The 23,033-nt window shown below is 34.3% G+C and overlaps 1 protein-coding gene across 1 annotated transcript; it reads left to right on the plus strand.

Moving 5' to 3' along the window:
* Positions 1 to 995: 995 nt before the first annotated feature.
* On the plus strand, positions 996 to 21,950 carry LOC125650266 (ceramide transfer protein-like). Its single transcript, XM_048878408.2, has 14 exons — positions 996 to 1,389; positions 8,711 to 8,827; positions 8,949 to 9,056; positions 9,450 to 9,582; positions 9,768 to 9,869; positions 10,122 to 10,276; positions 10,673 to 10,768; positions 10,897 to 10,989; positions 12,479 to 12,547; positions 12,950 to 13,117; positions 14,421 to 14,484; positions 16,298 to 16,497; positions 17,069 to 17,189; positions 18,705 to 21,950. Exons 1-14 carry the CDS (start codon positions 1,150 to 1,152, stop codon positions 18,830 to 18,832), a joined length of 1,794 nt encoding a protein of 597 aa, XP_048734365.1. The 5' UTR covers positions 996 to 1,149; the 3' UTR covers positions 18,833 to 21,950.
* Positions 21,951 to 23,033: the final 1,083 nt, after the last annotated feature.

A 23,033-nucleotide genomic window follows, 5' to 3' on the forward strand; every position in this document is an offset into this window, starting at 1 on the left:
AGACACAGGTGCTTTGGGTTCAGGAACCCCCGAATAACCTGCACGAGTTGATTTATTTATTTTTCACTTGAAAATCTCTCTAAAGCATGTCAACAATGTCTTGCATACCTCAAAAGTCCAAAATAAGTCCCTTTTAAAACTTACCATCACTAGATATTATAAGAGAACCTTGTTCTTTAGAGAGATTTTCAACACAAAAATAATTATATCAACTCATGCAGGTTATTCGGGAGGGGTGGGGCGTGGGGGTGGGGGGGGGGGGGCGTCCTGAACCCAAGCACCTGTGGTATATGAAGCTTTGTAAACTCTTATACGAACATTTAACTTAGCTTAATTAATCTATGGCGCAGAATGTTAAGATAAAATTATTTTACCTCTTGTAAACAAATTCGTAAAAATTTGATTTTAATTAAAATAAGCGTATCACCCCCTTTGGGGGGGGGGGGGGGGTGTTATAATTCAGGTGCTCTTACTGAACTATTTGGCCACCGGCGATCGAAAGGATTTTCACTTGCAAGTCCAGGGGTGGTCAACGGCACCAAATGTAATCGGAAGGAAGAAAACGCAACGGACCAGACCGGGATTCGAACCCAGGTCCCCTCAGTAAATTCTATATAAGCCTAGTAGCCTAGTCAGGTGCTCTAGCTACCAACTGAGCTTGTCTGGTCACCAGCGATCGAACCCGTCTGACCGCTACATTGTTAAGGCATTATCAATATTCCAGTAAGAATTCTACACATTATGGGCATCACATTTTTTGCATGCCTGTAGATGTTGGTCGTTTGGAACCCGGTCAGGCAAATATTCCTGGATCCGCCCCTGGACATGCATACATTATGTATTTGCTGCCAGCATGTTAGATAGAAAGTATTTGTTAAAAAAATTCTGCAAGGTATAAAAGTATAGTGACAAAATAATAAAGCATAAAAAAATTATTTCAAAATGATAAAAGTACTGACGAAATGATCTTCCGGGTTTATTTTAGATTCAAAACCAGTTTTCTTTTATATGTGATAACTTCCTGTATGACATATGACATCATCACGTCGGTTTCTTGAGCATAAACACCTACCTATGTAGTTTTGGAGAAATTTAATAGTACTTTCAAATATGTGAAATCAGAAAAGGTGTATACTTTTCATATTGATTATGGCCGAAGAACGCACGGATGTGCTTAGTCTCACGGACGACGAAGAAAACGAAGATTCGGACTTCGAATCTTCATTGCCAGAGTTCCAAGACAGTCTGAGCAAATGGACGAATTATTTACACGGTTGGCAAGATCGATTTATCGTTCTAAAGGATGGAACGCTCAGTTATTATAAATCAGAAAATGACACATCGTATGGATGTAGAGGTGCTGTCAGTCTTTCGAAGGCAACAGTAACGGTAATAGGAGTATTCGGTATTCAACCCGAATTTTCTCATCACATATTGATTAATATTTGTTATTTTATCACACAAAGTATGTGCCTTTTAAAACTTTTCATACTGTTAGTTTGAAAAAAAAAGAAAGAAGTTTACTCTGTGCTCTAGGATCCCTGTTGCACAGTAAGTTCTAGATAGATGAGCACATTGGGGATTTTTCATATATGGGAAAATAAAATATATTTTGTAACTGTAAAATGATTAGTCAGATTTTAACAGTGAGGGTATTTTAATGTACTATTTCTTTTCTTTGAACTAGTCCTTAGAATCAAGGTATTTGAATATGTACTGTTAATTGCCAGTTTGGCAAAAGGTTAGTCATTCTGTTTAATTATCTCAGGTTTTTTTAAGCCAGTGATCAGTGGTGAACATTGCTCTGGAGCAAAAATATTTTCTACTGCTTTAATTCTTTTTTAGCTCAAGTGAGCTATTCTGATCACCCATCGTCCTTCACATTTTCACCTTCCCCAGAACCACTGGGCTAATTTCAATCAAACTTTAATAGTACACATCATCCATGGGTGAAGGGGATCCAAGTTTGTTTAAATGAAGGGTCATGTCCGCTTAAAAGGGGAGATAATTGCAAAAATGGGGTGGGGTCATTTAAAAAACCCACTGGGCAAGAAAAGTTCAAATTTCAGGGGTCGAAATTAACTTTTTCTACCACAGGCTAATTTTAGCCTGTGGGTAAAAAATCCACCGGCTAAAATGAAAACCTACAAGCTAAAATAAAAATAATGAAGCAGTGCTCTTTTTTCATGTTTTTTTTTAAATCAACGATTTTCCCCATTATTACTGAGACTAGTGGGTCAACAGGCATCATTTGGACAGGACACTAAGTTATGCAAGTCATATGGTGCAATGTTTAGGTCTCTTGATTATCGCACCTCTAATCCACAACCTGTTTACCGCAGGTCTAGACCCAGTCTTTCAATTTCACAGTCTATGCGAAAGTTGTTTGGACCACACAGGACATTCGGTCCTGTGTAATCAATGAACACACCGGACCGAACCAAATTTTGTCAGACCGAAAAACCTAATGTAAAAATGTGAAACACGTGAAAATGCAAAACCAAGGGAATCTTATTTATTATACTAGTAATACTATACCCTCCCGTATAATACTTTAGTTTAATCACATTCATTTACGTATTTGGATTTGTGTGCTATTTTTTTACTCATAACAAACATTTAAATGATCCCGCATCAAAATAGTAAAGCTCAAAACCGGACACTGAGACATCGGACATTCCGGTCCGGTGTAAAAAATGATGCATCGGACCTGAGGCACTGTACATCGGTCAGGTCCGACGGTCCGATGTCTTTCGCATAGACTGATTTCATGCCACATCAGGGTTGTCACTAATGATTTTTCAAATCATATAGTCATTATCATTGACTCATGGTTTTATAAGCAGCACATCATGAGCTCCATGAACTTTTTTGATAATTGTCTATGCGGTGAGCAGTACACTGATCACTACAACCCGACCTCAATATGACAATAAATTAATATAGATAGGACATTCTCATGATTCCCATAAAAATGACTACCGGAAGACTTGGTAAAACATAGACACTGATTCTTTTTTAGATAAATGAATAACAAAAACCTCATACTTGGAATTCAATTTAATCACTCCTATAAGTGAACAGGACTCGTGACACATGTCTATATTTTTCGTCATGATGGGATGTTCGACCTCTAAAGCAATTGTTTGACTCCGAGTTTCTTAAAAAATCATAAAAGAAAAATCCGGATAGAAACGGTTGTTGAAATCGGTCATTCATGTAAGCGTTTGTATGATTCAGAGTGCAAGTTTAAGAAAAGCGAGTAGCGCATTACTGTATCAAACGGATACGATACGATCATAGTTTGTAAATCACCACTCGCTAAGATTTTCGAGTGTCCACTATTTTTACTCGCTATTTTTCAAATGTACTCGCATTTTCGAGTATTTCTCGCTAATTTCGAGCCCTGAATTTACATGAAAGCTTCTTGACATAGTGCAGATTCAAGTTTGTTCAAATCATGGTCCCCAGGGATAGGGTGAGGTCACAATTGAGGATCAAAGTTTTGCATGGAAATATATATGGAAAATCTTTATAAATCCTCTTCTCAAGAACAACTGGGCCAGAAAATTTCAAAATTACATGATACCTGACATAGTGCAGATTCAAGTTTGTTCAAATCATGGTCCCCAGGGGGTAGGGTGGTGCCACAGTAAGGGTATCTATCTAAGTTTTACATGCGAGTATAGAGCAAATTCAAGTTTTTTGAAATCGAGACCCCGGGGGTAGGGTGGGTCCACAATAAGGGTTTAAAGTTTTACATGCAAATATATAGAGAAAATCTTTATAAATCTTCTCAAGAACCACACTGCAGTGATCTAGAGGTAGAGTGTTTGCCCCGCAAGTTGAAGGTCGGGGCTCGAATCTCAGCTGCGACAGACCTAAGTCGTTAAAACAGGTAGTGACAGTCCCGTCGCCAAACGCTCGGCATCAGGTGTGCATGTCACGGGTCCTCGGAGATGACCTTAAAAAACAGATGTCCCGTGTCACAGTAGGTGTGGCATGCTAAAGAACCTTCACTGCTCAATGGCCGTAAGCTCCAAGCATAGGCCTAAATTTGAAGCCCTTCACCGGTGTTGGTGACGTCTCTCTATAAGTGAAAAATTCTCAAGAGGGATGTTAAACAAGATACAATCAATCTCAAGAACCACTGGGTCAAGAGAGTTCACGTTTACATGAAAGCTTCCTGACATAGTGCGATTCAAGTTTGTTCAAATCATATCCCCCAGGTTAAGGTGGGGCTACAATAGGGGATCAAAGTTTTAAATGCAGATATAAAGGGAAAATCTTCTCAAGAGCCACTTCAAAGGGGAGATAATAGCAAAAATAGGGTGGGTTCATTTAAAAAACCACTGAGCCAGAAAAGTTTAGATTTACACAAAAGCTTTCTGACATAGTGCAGATTCAAGTTTGTTCAATTCATGGCCCCTGGGGGTACAGTAGGATGGGGCCACAATAGGGTATCAAAGTGTTATATACTGATATATGAGAAAAATCTTAAAAAATATCTCTTGAACTATTTAAGCTAGGGCTTTCATATTTTGTATAATATATACATTTTTTTACGGCAAGACCTTTCATGTGATGCAATGGTGTGTGATTTTGTGACCTTGACCTGGAAGTTTGACCTACTTTTAATAAAAATCTGACCTATACATTATATCCTGAACTATTTAAGGTAGATCTTTCATATCTTGTATATTATGGCAAGCCCTTTCATTTCATATCATGATCTTTGACCTTGTGACCTTGAACTCGGAGTTTGACCTACTTTTAAGAAAATATAACCTATTAAATATATTTGGAACTATTTTAGGTGGGGCTTTCATATTTTGTATATAAATTCTTTATTGGAAGACCTTGTACACAATGGCGTTCGATTTTTTGACCTGGAGTTTGACTTTTTCTTTAAAAAAAACTTTTGGGGTAACAGTGATTATGTAGGGGTCCTTTGAGGCCGAAATAAATCCCCATTCCCAATGAAAAACTTCGTATGTTCTTCCCAAAATGCCAGTGGAATAAAGTCTGAGTCACATTACAGCAAACAATGCAAATTTTAGGTTGGTCCAACTGAGGTTATGAGGGAATAAACACAAATTTAATTAAATAAAATACAAAGTAAAATACCTATTTGTTTTAATATGTAAATGTAGGCTGTCAATAGATATTATGTCTTATACTGGCCTAGTATTTAATATGTAGATGTTGGCTGTCAATAGATATTATGTCTTATACTGGCCTAGTATTTGATATATGTGTTTACATTTTTCATATGTAATTTATTTTAGAATACACTAAATAATTCATATTTAATGACAGATTATTGGTCCTGCAGCTTCTAAAATTCACTACAGGAGTACATATAAATAACTGTTAGGCCCATTGAAAAGTAACACTGACATATTCTACTGAGTAATGTCGATTCAGAGGTGATTCATAATATTTAGGAATGTTGTTTCAATCAATACTTGTATGTCAAATCCAATCCATATACTCACACATGTATAAAGAACTGGCACTTTTTCACATATACTACATGTACACACATGTGTATATAAGAACTGGCACTTTTAGACATATACTACATGTACACACATGTGTATATAAGAACTGGCACTTTTAGACATATACTACTTGTACACACATGTGTATATAAGAACTGGCACTTTTAGACATATACTACTTGTACACACATGTGTATATAAGAACTGGCACTTTTACACATATATTTTCAAATACAGATCAATAATTTTTCATGAGAAAAGGATACAGCTGAAAAGAACATCAGAGCTGTATCAGGAAAGTTTACTGGTGAGAAGGTTTATCAACCTCCCTAACATTATACACATGTAAAGGCCCCTCATGTAATATATTTTGTAACCTTTGTCTAATGAGTAGTTGACGATACAGACTGACTATGGAATCATGGGAATGTAACTGTTTTCATTCAGATCAGGTCTGGTTAGTGAGGTCATCAAATTAAAGTCCACTACATGTACAAAGGTCACTGAAGCAGTATGTACAATAATACATGTATCATTATACGACTCAGCTGAACACGGACTGGCTCACCCTCAGGGTCCAGGGCACATTATAACCGATTTGATGAAACTAAAAATGATTGCTTTCTGACTTCTAGTTTGTTAAGGAGATCTTTATTCACATATTTGTTTGCTAGTATTATTTATGAAATTGTTTTATGTTTTGGGGGGAGGTTGTGTATTAGGTTTGCCATTTGTCTTTTTTCCCCATTGATATTAGGAAGTCCAAAAGCCTGGAACATGATTTTTACAGTTGGGAGCATGTACATATAAAGTCATTCTGTGTGTACATGTATATGTATAAAACTTGATTCCTTGAGATCGTGCAGTGTGTAAATTGTTATAGATGCAAACACTTGTCTGCACCTTGCAGCAATGTGACTCATGGGACTTAGCTGAAGGAGATCTATTTACATGTGTGTTTGTCATGATATTACATTTTTTTCTTTGATATAATAATAAATTTCGTGTAATTTGTACAAAGAAAGGGGCAACACTCCCACATGGAATTAGATTGTTCCAGGTTGCCTATAATTCAGAGGGGAATGGTTGTCCTACTATTAGTTATTCATCTACAAGTGGGCTGCCAAACTCCATCCATTATCAAGGCTTATGAATTCTTTAGAATTTCTATGACCTATATATCCGATTTATTGCAGTAGTTTTAGTGGAAACCCACTATACAGATATCCATTAGTATGATATAGATTGGGTAATAAAATCTAGTCTAAGTGTAAGTATCAACAGAAATCAATCTGGGAGACACAGTTCATTCAATCAATCACTGACAGGGATCATATTCCTAAACACTCCAGCTGGTTATGACTTCATTGCTGTATAAATGTTCATCAGTTTTATCTCCAATCTGACTCATATACTGTAGATAGAGAAACAGGAGGGAAGAGTGGGCAGTTTTGAATATTTTATGTTCATAGGTGCTGTTGCAATTGAATACAGTACTAGTGAAAAATTTAAAAGCAATATCCATATCAAGACTAAAATCATGTAACGTTTGATTAGCATTGCTAGATAGATCTTGGTTCAAGCCTTTGTTTAAGGTTATTGGGATTTTCTTTACTTGATTTATTTGTTATGTATGGTTTATGAATTATGTGTAGATATTCTGCTATACATGTATTTTCATCATTTTTTTCCCTATAATTTTTTTTATTTTTGTGTAACTTCTGTAATATATACAAAACATTCCATGTCACAAAAAGGATTTCCTATATAATATATTTTACTAAACAATGTTTGGGTAAAGCATTAAATAAAAGTTTTTAAAAAAATGTCACAGAGAGAGATGATGTGAAGTGAACACTTGTATCTAAGATTTGACAGAGCATTGACACCATCGTAATTTCATTTATTTAACTGTGTACTAGTAAGTTACTTGCAGTAGTCATGATGAGTTTGTTTACTGGATGTCAAGAACTGAGTCAGAAGGCATTACTCTCTGAGAGAAACGATAGCAATACGTCAGTTCTGTTAGTGGTAGAATATTGTATTCATGTTTATAGTTCATCTAAGTGATTTAACAGTGTGCCTGCTATTTTTAATATCTCGTTTTTTATCTGGTAGGTTTGTTCTGCAGTATTTCAGAATGATAAGAATTTAGGAGGGTCTTGACTTGGTACATTGTCACAGAGAATGTAAAAACTTAGGTTACTGACACAATCATTAACAGCAGAATCACATTTAAACATGAGATGCAAACAAAAAATGGATGCATGGGTTGATTTATAGTTTTTTGGCTTAGATTAGTTGTAATAAGTACAAATATAAGATTTATTAAAGATTAGGGAATTTTTTTTATGATGTTCAAGAGTTGAAATATAGTACCCCTCTCCATAAATAAAGTACCCCTCTCCCTATATTACCCCCCACTGTTTTGGACTTTTTAAAAAATCTGGGAATACATTACATTCCATAGTAAATTGTGTTGATTTTACTTTTTATAAAAACAAATTGAGTTTTCGTTTTCATCATGTTTACAGTTTTATCCACAGAAACTGATAACATGCTAGATACAGTGTATAAAGGAATTCCAACTTCAAAAGACTCTTAGAATGATCACTTTATCATTATAAACACTGAAAAGTGAAGAGGGTTCATGATTTCCTTTACTTCCTCTTGTTATCTACATTTTTTAAATGTTATTTAAACTATAATATGGTTCTGTTTTGGACCCAGTTGCACGAAGGTTAGTTAACTTTAACTGACAGTTGACTCATCATTAATCCTTACATTTATATAGTGCTATCTGTCAGTTAAACTTAACTATCTTTTGTGCAATTGGTCTTTTAGCCACCCAAAAAGATTTGATTTCTCTTCCTTTATGAAATAACTTTTCATCAGAACTTACAACGCAGTCTGTTCATCAACAATTCATTTTGCATTACAATTTTTGTTGATTGTGTAGAATTTACAAACTCTTTGAATCTATATGACAATCATGGTAAACTTATGAGGGTGTCACTTGATGATGGACGTCTGTATATGAATGAAAATTACTGGAATAATTATATAGAACAACATACAAACTTGATGAAGTGTACATTTATACTATCATGATGATCATACTGTTGTATATGTTCATTTGTAGTGACAACATTTATGTGCATACAATTTCACTTTTAAAAATATTGAATTTTAAAAATTTCTTCTAGCCCCACCAGTTTGATGATTGTCGATTTGACGTGGGAGTTAATGACAGTGTTTGGTATCTGAGAGCCAAGGATGAAGAGGAACGTCAGAAATGGATTAATGCCATTGAACTGCACAAGGTACACACTAAGGAGAAAATTATAGCCTTAATTGTTAAATAAACGAAATGTAGGTAAATCAATTGTTAAGTTGTAGTTTTATGGTCTGGGGTTGTAAAGTTCTCTGTGTTGTCTTTTTCAGCAAGCTGAATCGGGATATGGTAGTGAAAACAATTTGCGTCGCCATGGATCTCTCATGTCACTTACATCAGCATGTAGTCTGTCCACCACATCCACTTCCTCTTTTAAAGTAAGTACATCAACTACTATCCTAGCTTCCTGGATGACCACTACTAGGAACCTTTCTTACATCACAAAAAACAATGACCTTGGCCCAGTCATTGGAGATTTGTGTCTCGTTTGTGAATAGCAGAGGACTTGCTTTGGAGCTTTTACCAAAAATGACAACTAACAAACTAAAAAATTACTTGTTCTTTAAGATACAGTCCAACACATGTTTTTTAAAGAAGCATTTGTGTTTTTTTCTAATATGGTAATATACCCAGTGTCTTTGTCTCATTTAGATTAGAAATTACCAAGGTGACAGAGTTAATGAACCTAAAGTTACATTTCTTTGTGAAGAATTGTTATAAAAGTTTAGTCAATAAAAGGTATCTATAAGATTTGAGTTTTGACTTGACAGAGAGGGCGTGGTCTGTCAGAGAAGGTGGCAGAGATGGAAACATTCCGAGATATCCTGTGCCGTCAGATCGACACACTACAGGGATACTTTGACAGCTGTGCTTCTGCGGTATCGCATGGGGCTGTCCAAGAATGTAGGTGTAGTACATGGAACAAAGTAAAAAATTCAGTATTTTCGACAGTGATCATTTGATTATCTACAATGTTGTGTAAATCACATACATGTATATTAAAATTATGTAGAAAGAAAAAAGAAATCCAATTTGTTTGTGAAAAATACCAACAGAGAATACATAGTGCTTTTTTGGTTTTCTTTCAGTACATGAAGATGACATCGGGGATCCAGACGACCCCCATGACTCCTCATGTGGATCAGATCATCAAGGTCAAATATTCCATAGTCCTAAGGGCAAAGATTTAGGTAGGTATTATCAGTGGTATGATTTAGTTCATAATATGAGCTCCATTTTTTTAAAAAATATATAACCTCAACAATTAATACAATCCATATGATTTTTAATGTGCAGAGACCAAATTCACATTCCAACAAGTGTGTAAAATCAGGGCAATCCATTGAAATTGACTCTATCAAATTTAGTTCCGCAGTATAATTCAAGATTCCTATAGTGGTGGCAATACATATAGTAAAGAAGAATGTGGCCTTCATTTTCAGCATCAATTTTACAACAACATGGGGGCCATGCAGTGGATTTCAAAGGGGAAGCTCTGACATTTAAGGCCACCACTATGGGGATTATACACACCCTGACTCATTGTATTGAGCTGATGGCACAGCGGGAGGAGGCTTGGAAGAAGCGGGTGGAAAAGGTTAGACACTGTGTGTGGTTGTAATCAGGTCACATCCTAAAAGAAAGTTTTATGAAGACCAGGTAGGAAATGACAAGACACTACATGTCCTTATAAACATGTTACATCCTTAAAAGAAAGTTTTATGAAACTGGAAAATGTTTAGATACTGTGTATTATTCTTAATGTAAAGCTTTACAAATAAGTATGGAATCATAAAAGTGATTCCTTTAAAATATGTATTGTAGTTTAACATTCATTACTAGTTTAAATGTTGAGGGATTCACAAAGAAGCAAATATTGTGAAGCAGTTCGATAATGTAATGATATTTCTGTATTTTTATATTTTGGGGTTGCCTGATAAAATGTTTGGAAATGACTAAAGTTTTTACAACTCCAAATGATATTCTTTATTAGGAGGTGGAACGAAGAAAGAAGTTTGAAGAGGCTTACAAGTCAGCATCCTTAGAGAGAGGAAAGCAGAAACTCATCATAGGGGGCCCAGATTTCGAGGTTTGAGAAATGAACTGTTCAGTTTAATTTGATTTAACTGTACATGGATAAGCATGATTGTAGATTAGGGAAAACTTTTTATAAACCAGAAATCCATATAATTTGTAAACCTTTGTATGATTTTGTAGGAGGGTCCCAACTCCCAGATGAAAGAGGAAGAATTTTATGATGCTGTTGATGCAGGATTAGACAAATTAGATGAAAAGTATAATGAAATGATGGTAAAAAGTTGCTTTGATTATTATATCCCCAAACTTCATGTTTGGGGCTTGTTTCATGTATGTGGGAATCATTTTGTTCAAGTTTTTAAAAAAAGTTTCAGTTACTTTTTGAGACTGAATTGATTAAATATACACTGATGATGAGTTTGTGGGACATGGATCTTTGTTAGTGATTTTGGGGTCCAAAGGTCAGGTTCAACAGGACACGGATAAAAGAAAGCGATTTTTGAGCTTTAACTGATTTTTCTTTTTAATTAGAGTAATGAAACTTTAGATACCGGCTTTCAGTTGTATGGAAATAACCCCTATTGATTTTGAGGTCAAAAAGTGTCAAGTAAACTGGACATGTACATAAGGATATGGTTGAGAAGTATTTAAAACATATATAATTTCATGTTGATGCTGAATATAATTCGGCTTGCTTCAATAGTGTGTTTATATGGGGCAAGGATCATCTCTAGTGATTTTGGCCAAAAATTCATATAAAGGTGAAAAGATATCAACAGGGTGCTGTTAAAGAAATATACAGTTTCAAGGCTTTTAACTGAATTTGAGGTCATCTAAGTCACTCAGGTGACTTATGCTATTGCTGTTAAAGAAATATACAGTTTCAAGGCTTTTAACTGAATTTGAGGTCATCTAAGTCACTCAGGTGACTTATGCTATTGCTGTTAAAGAAATATACAGTTTCAAGGCTTTTAACTGAATTTGAGGTCATCTAAGTCACTCAGGTGACTTATACTATTGGTCAGCACCTATGGTGTGTTAGCAACTGAACATTTTTAACTTCTTCTTTATATCTACCATTACAATTTTTTTAACAATTTGGTATAAAGGATCTTCAGAACAAGGGGGACATAAATTGTAAATTTAAGGAATCCTGCACCCCTGGGGCCTTATGGGCAAGGCAAAAGTGCCAAAAATTGACCAATTTTCAAAAATGTTCTCCTTTACAACTGCACATCTGTAAGAAAAACTAAATACATAGTCATGTAGAGCAGGAAGGCCTCTTCGAAAATTTTGTAAATTTCATGATTCGTGGGGTAGAGGTTCTCACTCCAGGGCATGACCAAACTTATGTATTGTTAAATGACATCTTGCTATTGATACTAAATGAATATTTAGAAAGAGCAGCTAGCCCTTTACCAAAATTTTTAATTTCATAATCCCAGGGGTATAGGTTTTGGTTCCAGGATTATCATTTTGATTATTTGAAAAATCTCTTCAAGGTATTCAATGTATAACAATCATATTTCATGTCTAATAAATGGATGATGGGGTTTTTGTAATCATGGTGTCATTTTGAAGAGTTTATTAAACAAAAATAATCCACCATGGGAATTTACAACAGTTTTATTACTCATACTGCTTGTTTAAAATCATCATCCTGTTAGTTCACATTAGCTGTCTTGTCTTGAAATGCACAGTTGTATCATTTGTACAGTACTCAGGACAAATATGTACCAACATTTGGGGTATTTGTTTTCAGACTGAGAAAGCTTCAACACCTGCTCACCCCAAGATAGCTCTGAGTCCACAACATCCATTATATACTGAGGTAATATATCATTCAAATCAAAAAACTGTAGAAAGAATGACACAAGATAGCTTTGAGTCCACAACATCCATTATATACTGAGGTAAGCTCTGAGTCCACAACATCCATTATATACTGAGGTAATATATCATTCAAATAAAAAAACTGTAGAAAGAATTAATGACAGAGTTTAGAAATTATTTTTGAAGACAAAAGGTATAAAAATGTGAGGAAGAATCATTGCATAGTCATTATTATACTTAAATCATACATTAGCTTCAAGATCTCTGTTCCCAACCCAGTTGTTCTGTTTTAAGTCAACTGATATACACTGTACCAAGGTATTCTGTATTTCAAGAGTAACATAAAAGCATTTTCATAAAAGTGTTCTGTAATTGTATACTCTGTCATGAAATGTTTCAGATTAATCAGTTGGTGGATAACCACCTTAAAAGGATGGACGAGAAGACGGAGGGAGGCGAGGACACCTGGCAGGTGATTGCAGAGGAACTAGACCTCAAGGTGTACAAACGAGAACTGGAGGTTGACGGTGTGGTCATCGACCCTCTGAAAGCATCTTACGTTGTCAAGGTTTGGAGTCATTAGCTTTCTGCTTAACCATGATAATATATGTGAATTCCTTGACCAAGAATCTTGTATTTCTTGGTGGATCAATTTTTATAGGCACCCCTATCCCATGAATTTCTAACCAAAATGAAATGAAAATTTATATAATGTTTCAATGCACCGAAACCATATCCATGAAATTACATACATGTATCAACGAAACCGTAAAAATCTGCTCAATCCACAAATATTGGCCCCCACAAATTTAACGTACTCCACAGCAGTACATTTAGTGTATATTCCCAATTTATTGTGAGAGAAAGTTATTTACAAGATGATTCTACTGCAAATTCACATCGCTCTTTTCTATTGCCTTGATTTTACTATTAATCATTGCTGTTATATGATATGTTGCAATGCGAGATTTCTTATATGATCTGTTGCAATGCAAGATTTCTAACTCATAGTTTAACCTACAAAAATGATCTGGAAATCTGTACTAGTGTGATACATTGAGTAAGGAGTATGCAGGATTTTTAGTTCATCATCATGGATCATTCATCTTGCATTAACAATTGAATATTTTTAACTGCCATTCCAATTCTTTTTTAAAATTTGGTATGAAGCATCTTTGGGACAAGGAGGACATGAATTTATAAATTTCAGAACTCTTTCATCCCCTGGGGTCTAAGGCCAAGGCAAAACTGCCTAAAATTGACCAGTTTTCAAAAATCTCCTTTACAACCACACATCTGTAAGGAAAATTAAATGCATAGTCATGTAGAGCAGGAATGCCTCTATCAAAATTGTAAATTTCATGATCCCTGGAGCAGAGATTCTAACTCCAGGGCAGGGCCAAAGTTGGCATAGAGTGTTCATGAGTAAAACGTTTAAATAATACCTTGTTTAATGCTATTGATACTAAATTGAAATTAAATGGATGTTGAGAAGGAGCAGGTAGCCCTCTACCAAAATTGTAAATTTCATAATCCCAGGGGTAGGGGATTTGGTTCTAGGGTGGGGCTGAAAGAGTAGAATGAAAATTGGTCATTAAGTACTGTAATTGTAAATAGTTCTAGAATGTTCATGCATTTCCTTTAAACATTTAAAAAAAAGGATGTATATCTTTGTACCAGAATACAAAAATTATATCATACCTCTTGCTATCTAAATTTCCACAAACGTTTTTTTTTTTACTTTCAATTTATTTCAAGCAATGCCTCCTGGTGTCATTTTGTACCCAGGTGACCAATAAGACCTGTGGGGCTCTTGCAAAATTTCCATTGATAAGATTCATATTAAAGTATACTTTGAACAATATTTGTAGGGAATTACTGGCCATGAAGTTTGTCATTACTTTTGGAGCATAGATGTACGATTGGATTGGGATGGTATGTATACATGTATTTCTTCATCAGTGCAAAAGAAGAACTGACACATTAAGTAAACAGAATGGATAAGAAATCAACAGAATTATCAGAATTTATCAGAAACAAATTCAAACTACAGAATTTGTACGTTGAAATTGTATTGAGGTTTGATACATTGCAAATCTAGTTTTGGTTTGTTTTTTGAGCAAACTGCCCCAAATTCCAGAATTACTATTGTGATCACTACTTATATCTCTACTAATCATATGCATTTATAATCAAGGAAATGAGCATTATCTGATTATCTTGTGTGATAAATATAATTTTAGAGGATTCATTTACTCAAGGACTCTTTCTTTTTATAAGGATATATATACGGTAAAACTTGTGTAAATCAGCCAGCAGTGGTTCCGCAGAATTTAAACCATTTATCAAACAAACATTTTTTGTTTTTGCACCCTTTTTGTGACAAAAATGACAAGTCACACATGGGTTAACCTCCAAAATACCTTTTCAGTGTATCCCTCCCCCGTTTCCCACTTAAAAATTAAATCTGTATGGTGAAAATAAAAACAAGCTTAATAAGTGCTTAGCCATTCAGTATTTCTGTATACAAAAGTAATTGTTACTTACATGAGTTATCTTTCCCTTATAGCAGGGATATGTTTCTTCCAGAAATATATAAAAAGGTGACTGTATGAAAAAATGAAAGGATGTCTTTCACAATGTATGAAAATATTTTAAATCATACAAAAGATGTTATCAGATATTTTAAAATCTAGTTCTTGAACATAATTATTCATCATTTGTACGTGCTGTTAACCATAGTAACTAATTGTAAGAGTTGATTGCAAGACAAACAACAAAAAAGTATGAAGTTGAACTCATTGATTAAGAGCCACATGAATTACATCATTGTTTATAGTACCTGACAATTCTTGAACTTGATCTCATCTTTTTATTGACTTACTGATACATTTTACTGCTTTAATCTTTTTATATTCATTTTGTAAGAACTGATTTACTTTTGATTCATAAAATTGGAAACATTAAATAAGTTAGAAAGTTTTATACTATTTACACTGATATGCCCCCCCCCCCCCCTCCTATATTTCTCATCTCTCTTATCTGATTGTAAGTAGGGGGTAATTGTAATAAGTCTGTATTCTATTTTATTTGTGTGTTATTGTATGCTTTTGGCCTTTAGAAAATTTTATATTGGTCTTCTTTAGCCGTAGATAGGGCTGCACACATTTCTGACATGTATAAAAGTACTCAGAGCATTGCATGTTAAACCTACATGTATCCTTAAGGAAAATAACTATAACTTGAGTTTATGCAAATCCAGGAAAAGCAACACACAATGGGAAATGCATAAAAGTTGTCTGTCTGTTAAGTATGAAGTCTGCGAGTTAAAGTGTTATCTGTTGCAAAAACTCTATCATACACATAGAAGTTGTCTTGTCTGCTGTGCAGTGTGGATCATCCTGCATCAAGTTAATGTGTCTCAGCCTACCAATTATAAAATCTGCAAAGTAAAGCATTCTCCAGTTATTCGTTACATTAGACACATTTAAAACTTGTATGGCCGGGTAGTGACCTTGACCTTGGACATACTGACTTGACAAGCAATTGGGATATCGCCTATCGTGTTTGAAGTATATGAGGATGGGTGTTCTCCAGTTATCTGTTGCATAAGATTTGGGAGATCAACAGATATGTGCAAAGCAATATGCACCTCAACCTTCGAAGGGGGGCATTAAAATGCACATATTAAAAATACCTACTGAAATTAAATATAACGTACAGTTGTTGGAATTTCTCTGATTAATAGCCACCCTTGAGTCCAGTGTGTGTACTGATTGGTTGGCAGAAGACACATTCATCAGTCACAATGTCATCAAGAGAGTGTGGCCAGCTTCACAGAGAGATGCCCTCTTCTGGTCCCACGTTCGTCATGTGACTGGGAAAAACGACGAGGATCCAGACAGGTGGATTGTGGTTAATTATTCAACAGAGGACACCAAAATTCCTGTAAGACAACATCTCATAATTCTGAATTAGGGAATAATTAGCCTCTGTCATAAAATTTGAGGTTGTTGATACTGGTTAAGTTGTTTCGAACTGAGTTTTATAGATTTTTGCGATCATCAAACCAGCATTTGATAACAATCCAATTCTTAAGTCAAACACTAGTTGATATAGTGTGTGTGCTACCTTTAGGGGTGAGTGCAGGTATATATATGAGACAATGCAGAATTCTCTCCAAAGGGAGTTGGTTCCACCCCATGCAATTTTTTCTAGGGGATCCAGTCTATACTTGGGGTTATTTTAACAATTAAATTATCAGTATTAAAATGCCAGTATAGGTTTAAATCCTTTGGGGTATAGCATTCACAATTATACATTTTCACAAATTGACTCTGAAAGACAAATTTGCTAAATTAAATATTGGCATAATATAAGGAATCTACAATGGTTTTGTTATTACACAAAACAGAGTTCATTACACAAAAATACAAAATGTACATAAACTGAACATTACATGAATTTGAAATAATTGTGAGTTATCATGAAATGTAGTATATCTGTGTGTTGCTTTCAGAACAAGTATGTACGAGTGAAAATGAATGTCGCCATGATATGTGAAACCATCATCGATCCACCAGCAGACGGCAATATCAGTCGAGATGACATCAAGTGCAAAATCAGCTACACTGCTGAGGGTAAGCAGTACCACATGTGTAATTGTGCTTCACATGATATTCATGAGATTACAAACATGAACAAATTTAGTTTTCATATTTTCTGTTGCTTATGTTTATGAATGCAATTTCAATCACACACAATTTTTTATATATACAAATGTATATTTGTAAATTGATAACACCAATTTTGCAAAGATTTCCAGTGCAACACCAAATCACATGCATGGTGATACTCAAAATGAATGCATTCATTGATATTATATAAAGAGTAGGTGAATATCTAAGGTTTATACAGGTGACTCTTGATGGCTCGAACTTTGATCTCTTGAAGTTCTCGGTCTCTCAAAGTCAAATCACGGTCGGGATTTTTTTCTCTATATAATAAAGCAGATTTACTATCGATCTCTCGAAGTTCTCAATCTCTTGAAGTGAAGTTGGGTCCTGTAAAACACATTTCATTGTTTTTCACTCTCGATCTCTCGAAGTGGTGGTAACATATACCAACTGTTACCCAAGCATGTAATTATTTCCACTTGGACCGTAACTGGATTTGGTTGAACACTGGAGGATAGTGTGGCTGTGGTAATTAGGTGTTCACATAGGTGAAACATCACCCATGCTTCTTTGAGGAGGTGACACACTTGAGTATATAATTGGCTAATTGGTCAGTTTACACCTTACACTGGGGTCTTGTGTCCTGATGATTAAAATTATATATAATCCAACTATGAAATAAAACTTACAATATCTACAATTTGTTTTGAGTTGACAACGAGAGAAAGTAAGTTTTATATGTTAATTTAGAGATCTACAGACTGTTAAATTTCTCGAGTTTGTTCTTTGTGTAAAGTTACTCTAAAACATTGTTTTACCTATTCGTTAGAATTTTTACTTTGTGTTTAGCAACATAACTTAGTGCTCTATTTAATTTGTGATAGTAAATCTTTATTTGATCTTAGTTTTGTAAGCCTATCTTAGATTAAAGAACTAATAAATACATAAACTTTGAAATCTTTTTATCAATGCAAAATAAGGTCCTATATTTTGATATAAAATTAACAACTGACAAATATGAAGGAAAACATGGCAAAACGATATGATCTAGTTGGTAAGCATTTCTGGTTACTGTAAAATCTTAACCATATGGTCGGACCTTCAATTTTCGAATTTCGAACTCTCGATTTCTCGAATTTTTAATAAGGTCCCTTGAACTTCGAGTTACCAAGAGTCACCTGCAATTAGGATTTCATTACAGATTTATAAATGCATATGGATGAATTACTGAATACCAGTGTGTGATAATTTCCTGTATGTGTAATATTTATGGTTGTAAATACAGATGTATATGAAACCACATGAATTAAAGAAATTCATTTACAGAGTGTGTTAAATTGTGAAATTTCCCTTCCATGTCACTTCTCTGCTATGTAAATACATGCACTTCATAAAGTAAAGTACTTATTATGAAGGTAATAGAATGATTATCTTCTGGTATTTATAGATTTGTAGTAAAGAAAATTTGAATTCTTTCAGTTAACCCTGGTGGCTGGGCTCCAGCATCCGTTTTGAGAGCAGTGTACAAACGAGAGTATCCCAAGTTCCTCAAACGATTCACCGGCTATGTCAAGGACACTGTCAAAGATAAACCTATCTTATTCTGAAGTTGTGTTGTCACATCATAATTGTGCCTTCTCATCTATTTCTGTGGAAAAATTTTGTAGGTTTCTGTTCTAGGCATTTTTACGTCCTGACCAGAATGTTTTTTTTTGTTGTTTTGTTTTACGGTTTAAAATTACTACTGTATAAATACACTGTATTAAATGAAATTTTGTGTTTGTATCAATGGAAAGTATTAATTACTGCTGTGGAATTTTTGAAAACCACACGAGGGACAGGCAAATTCAAATTGTAGCTGTGAAAGTGAAAATTTTAAAGATGCTGAGTTACTGATGTGAAGAGTCCGTTACAATTGTGAATGTACATAATATGCAATATTGCATCTTCTAAAAAAAAAAATACTTATATTCGTATAAATGTAATTTTATTGCAAGTTTTTGTTTTGTAAATGTGTTAAAAAACCCAAACCAAACTAACACAAACATGTTTTTTTTTGTAATCTGTGGTATTTAAATCCTTTCTGTGAAAGGTGATATTTAGTGCATTTGGGGCCAGGAATATGGGGATAAATTAATCATTTATTTTTTCATGCCCAGTGAAATAAAAAAATTAGGGCATATCTTTTTATTCCATGTTTGTCTATAATTTTAAACTCAGAAGTTTTGAACTATGTGAAATGCAGACTTCATGTTTGGTAAAGGTCAAGGTTATAATTCAAGCTCACAGGGTAAATAGGAATTTACCATGGTGGTGTGATTCACACATACATTTTGTTTTAAATGTACTTAATTTCAGAGAATATCCTCAATATTGCCATGGATCATTTCTTGATAAATAGGATCTTATTGCATTGTACAGAGTACTCAGTGTTTTTAGAATTCTGCAAAATGTAGTTTTGATTTCATAGATATCATTTATGATTGCAAAATTCATAACTCTTCTGAAATTTTGTTGAAATTCATATGAAAATACTAAAATATGATAAAAATTTTTGAGACACATGTACATTTATTAACATAAAATGTTAAAAAGGATATAAAGTAAAACTCAAAGATTATCATTCCAGATCTACATTTACCAGGACATGAGTGGATGGTGCTTTAACTTGCATGGAAGTGCACATGTTTGCTTGCTACATGATGCTCTTGCCTTTAAGGGATTTGTTTATAAAAGAAGGGAACATTTTCTACTTTATTCATATTTAGATATTGATAAACCTATGTATTATCCTCTCAAAAATGAATTCATTCTAGATATGAAATTTTTTGTGTTCACACATATTCATCATTATAAAGTTGTGTTGCACAATTCATTTAAACATAGTACAGGAATGATCATGATCATAGTGACAACATTGATATGGACAGCCAGTAAGATTTCCTTATAGATGTAATATCTTATTAAAAGTTTATTCTTTGTTATACTGTAAAATCACTATATATTTTCATGGAAGTGATTTTTTTTATTTGGACATTTAGATCAAGAAAAACTAAATGCATAGTCATGTAGAGCAGGGAAGCCTCTACCAAAATTGTAATTTTCCTGATCCATTAGGCAGAGGTTCGGGACTATAGGACAGGGTCAAACTTGGCATATAGTGTTTATATGTCAAACATTTAAATTACATCTTTACTGCTATTGATACTAAAGTGAAACTAAGTAAATTGTTAATTTTATGATCCCAGTGGTAGGGGTTTTGGTTTTAGGGTTGGGCCAAAATTATTACAGTGATTATTGTCGTTATCATTTGTAAGACTTTCACTTTGATTTTGCTGATACTGTATAAAAACTAAATGCATATTTAGGAAAAGCAGAAAAGAATGTACCAAAATTGTAAGTTTTGCAGCTCCTGGGTTATGACTCTAAGACAAGTCCAAATTAGTCCAAGGTGTTAATATAACATTTATGAAATTTTTCATCAGTATTGATACTTTTGGGGGCATTTGTGTTTTATGAAAACATCTTGTTTTATTCTGCTGAATACTAGAATTAAGCTTAGATATGCAGAACAGGAAAATTATTAGATTCCGTAGCCCTTGGAGCAAGTGATACTTTTAACTAATGCTCAGGTGACTGATGAGGTCTGTGGGCTTCATGTTGAATTTATTCTCATGATATGAACTCAAATTCTTCACAAGCCCAATTAGTGAACTACCATGTTGATAATGAACAGCCCATCAACAAGGAAATTGGCACCCCAAGAACATGCTCTCTTTTTTTTAAACCACAGAATTTTGACTCTGTGAAAATATGTGATTTTACAGTAAAAAGAAATTCACAACCATTGTTTTTTCACATTCCCATTTCACTATACAAGCATGTTAACTTTTTAATGGGCATATTGAGAGTCAGAACATGTTGCACTTGGACATGAAATTTTGCACTTTGCAGCTGGTTTTGTGAAATCCTAGGAAACTATACATGTATGTTTCTTGAGAAGATCATCATTTCCTCTTGTAGGCTTGCTTTGTTTTTTATTACTCTGTTGTTGTGATTGGAAAACTAGTCAGATAAAATCTGGACTAATACTAGAAATAAATTCAGAATTGCACAGGTAGTATAGAATATGGTTTCTAGTCAGGCATGCCATTAGATGACTATTCAGTCTCCCTGTCCTCTCCTGGCACCGTAAGAGATGCCAGTCTAAAGCGAGTACATACAGAAGTTTTGTAGTAACTAGTTATGTAGTTAGTGTTGATAGCTTCAATATTAGAGTTCTTTTGGTACAGGGAAATTTCTGTGTGGGTAAGATTCATTAAATGTATACTAGAATTTCGTATACAATTGTTGTTGCTAACATTTGGTTTAATTTGGAACGTTCTCACTGAAATGCTGATACAAATTAGAAATTAAAATCCACAATATTCAGATATAGAAGTATATGAAAGTCGGAGAACTTTGTCCAGACTGCAAGAGATTGTTATTTTCATATTCTCAGGTTAATTCTCATATTATTGTGTAAGTTAATTTGTATAGTGTGTTTACAATCATTTTATATAACCTTTTAAGAAACCATTGATATAAACTTCAATTGTGAATTGTAATGGTGTGATATGGTGTTACTTCCCTTGTATATAAAACCTTCACACAATCAATGATATGTACAGATTTCCTCATATTTATGTAAATAACAATGAAATTAATAAATTTTGTACATACAGATATTTATTTTATTGTTTTTTAAAGTTGAGGGATGTCTGTTCATTTAATATTTTATCATGGATAATTTGAACCCATGGTCATTCAGTGCAAACAATAGTTTTGTTGGGAAGAAGTTTATAATATAACTCATGACATAAATGTAGACAAGTTGTTTGTGATTCTCATTCCAATTTCTAGTGCTAGGTTTTCATGTTCCTTTGAAATTCAGTGAATCATATGATTTCAATATGGATAAAATGCACTAGCTCAGTCGGTATCATGGTGATGATATTTATTTATATAAGTACATTGGAGGTACCAAGTTGTAATCAATTGTCGATGAAAAATGCTGAATCGCAACGCATTTTTCATTTGCGATTTACATATGCTAGTGATAGGCTGGTAATGGTGCATTGGTCTTACGGTAAAAAAAAAAGTATTCGTCAGAAAGGGGGGGGGGGGGTCATCCTGAACACTGCACAAAACTATGAATCTGTACAATTAAGGTCTGTCGAAGTTTATTACTGCACTTTCTCAAGTGACTGAGGATTTATTGTGAAACGTTTGGTAACGCTTTCGTAATCTAAAAATGTGTGAGAGAAGGAGAATTTTAATCTAGATGGGGAGTTATGAGGATTGCAACTCCACCCCATCCCAACCCATTTAACAAAAATGGTCATGCATTGCCAATTTTTGGTCCATAGCCCACTATTTTGGGAGGAAAATGTACAAACTTGGGTCCTAACACCCCCCCCCCTGAAAATTTTCTGCAAAATTCCGCCTCTGCCAATGGTCACGCGATACATCGTATACATGGTCTCACGTCATCTTGTAACTATCACATGCTTATGGTGGCTGATTTGTGCCACTTTACAATTTGTCGTCTTTTTGTTATTTCGAGGCGAAAAGCGACTTTTCGTCCCGAAATAACAAAAAGTCGACAAAACGAAAGACGACAAATAACACCCGCAAATTAGCGACCTAATTTGTCGTCTTTTCGCTTGGCGTCTTGTCGTCTTTTCGAGGCGAAAAGACGACAAAACGATAATTAGCGACTTTTCCCTCGAAATAACGAAAAGACGACAAAATACAGATTTTCGCGTT

This window comes from Ostrea edulis, chromosome 5 (genome assembly GCF_947568905.1).
Source record: "Ostrea edulis chromosome 5, xbOstEdul1.1, whole genome shotgun sequence".
NCBI lineage: Eukaryota > Metazoa > Mollusca > Bivalvia > Ostreida > Ostreidae > Ostrea > Ostrea edulis.